Source organism: Asparagus officinalis, chromosome 3 (genome assembly GCF_001876935.1).
Source record: "Asparagus officinalis chromosome 3, Aspof.V1, whole genome shotgun sequence".
Classification (NCBI taxonomy): Eukaryota; Viridiplantae; Streptophyta; class Magnoliopsida; order Asparagales; family Asparagaceae; genus Asparagus; species Asparagus officinalis.
In genome coordinates this window covers 16,512,227-16,514,502 of record NC_033796.1, presented here as the reverse complement: position 1 = coordinate 16,514,502, position 2,276 = coordinate 16,512,227, and the positions used below count along the sequence as shown (strand labels likewise).

At 35.8% G+C, this 2,276-nt stretch overlaps 1 protein-coding gene across 1 annotated transcript in view; it reads left to right on the top strand.

The window, feature by feature from the left end:
- LOC109833185 (homeobox-leucine zipper protein HAT22-like) overlaps positions 1–438 on the top strand; it is a gene marked incomplete at its 5' end in the record, with an annotated part of 1,869 nt that extends 1,431 nt beyond the window's left edge. Inside the window, 1 exon segment of the mRNA XM_020400760.1 lies at positions 1–438. Within this exon segment, the coding sequence (XP_020256349.1) occupies positions 1–126 (126 nt within the window).

Sequence of the window (2,276 nt, the reverse complement as noted above, 5' to 3'; positions counted from 1 at the left end):
GCCGCACTTACAGTGTGCCCATCGTGCGAACGAGTCAGCGGAGTCGAAGCAACAAAGGCCAGGCCTTTTGCTGTTGCACCAAAAGCTCAGTTCTTGAATCCCTTTGCCCGCTCTGCTGCCTGCTAATTGATCAAACATACTCCATTAGTCATAGCCTCTATTTTTTTAGGGCTTGGGAGTTTAATTTACGATATGTTATATTATATACTTTGTTGTGAAATTTTATGTGCTTTTTAATTACCTAGATATATGTCGTTAATTTAGATTAATGTGTAAATAGGGAGAAAAGAATAATAGATACTTTTCTAGTAATTATAGAAATAGAAAATGCTCATGTCAGAAAGTTGAACCTTTGTTGCTGTAAATTTGAACGATTCTCTATCTAGATTGATCAACTGATGTAAAAAGATAAAAGAACGCTTAATTTGTGTTATACTACCTCTCTTCTCTCTTTCAGGTGTGTAATGTTATATTGTGATTTGTTCTATTTATCTACCTTCAATGTTGATAGTAATTTGATTTCTACACTCGCTATAACATACTGAAGCCAATTAATTGGATTGGCTTTGTTTTTTTAAAAAAAAAAATTGACAAAAAAGTAAAAAAGTTAATTGCTGATAGACTCCCTGCACTATTGCGGAATTGTGTATAGACCCCTTAGTTCTAAGGTTGCAAACATGCCTCCTCAGTGAAACGTTTTGATCACTCTTTTAACCTCTGAGAAAAAAAAATATTTTAACAAATAGACCTCATGACGGTGAAAGAGATAAAAGAAAGATCGCTATGGAGGGTCTATCTACAATTAGGCAATAGTACAGAGGGTTTCTTCAACAATAGAATTAGTTGGGGCCTATCCACAATTGAGAAAATAGTAAGAGGGTCTATTTGTAATTAACACGAAATAAAAATAAATCAATAAGCTAAACGACATGAATAAAATGAATGAAATCATATGTCATTTGAATGCTGCGTATGTGTTTGATGTAGAAAAATTCGGAAGACTGGATAAAATGAAATAAATTCTACGTACCAGACACACTTGTAGATCGAGCAACAATACAAATGTTGACATATATGACAGTCTTTTTTTGTGTCACGAAGCTTCACTTATAAACATCGACTAAAATTTTCTCTGGGCGTAAGTCGTGACCTATCAGGAAAAAATACGAACTTATATAGTTAACAAATATACAGTCATAATCTAGAAAGCTAGGTAAATCTATGTATCACAAGTTCACAAGATTCGAAGCGTCACACATCCAATTATAATTAATTGACATAGAAGGTAATTATGAAAATCGACCTTATTACAATAATATAAATGCATGAAGATCTGATATATGATACTTCCAATCATTAATACAGTTGTTCAGATATCGGTATAGTTCGTGGGGACATTAGAGTAACTCACGTGAAGGTGCTTGTGACTTTGGCGAGAGAAGAAAGCAGAGCACGTGGGTGAAGGGAGAAATTTTGATGATTTGAGTAAGAGCACTAGAGGCGAGAGAGTGGGTCACACCGCCAGTGATGGTTCGCATAAATAAAATTAAGGGAAAATTGCTTACCCCCTGAGGAAAAGGAATAACGCTTTCTACCCCTTGTCAATAAGTCAAAGGTTTAGAAACATCCTGTGTTCTTTGTTTATTTGTTTGCGCCCCTTTCTTCGTCATTATCCCAAAAACACCCTTTTCCCACAGATACGAAACAACGAGGGCTCGAGATCAACACCAGTTGTGATTTGGCTCGAAACCAGACGCGACTGCAAAAGAAGAGGGGGAGATCGGATGGTAGGAAACTTCCCTTGGTCAAAGGAGATTCAACCTCAAAATTGAGAGAGACGACCAGCTGCTGCTTCCTCATTTGAATTTGAAACGAAATAGAAAATGACATCAATTACTCTTCTAAATGAACATTATTACAATAAACTTTTTATTTGCTTGTTTGATTTTGATAAGTTCTGTGTTATTAGTAGTTAAGGTTGGTGAAGATGTGGATAAGTGTCTGTGTATTTAGATTTGATTCATCCACTAAAATTTGATTTCTAGCTAGGGATCCTGTAAAATGTTGTTTTGATGAATGGCAGATTACTTTGAAATTTTTCATGAGCTTGTAGAAGAGACAATGGGGCACAGTTAAACGATGCGGTAATATGGGAAGAAAAAAAAAAACTGATTCTCTGATTTGACTTTTTTGCTAGGGGTACAAGCATGACATTCAAATCCTGGGGCGTTCTGAGGGTTGACTTGTTGACCTGGGGGTGAAAGCTTGGACTTTTT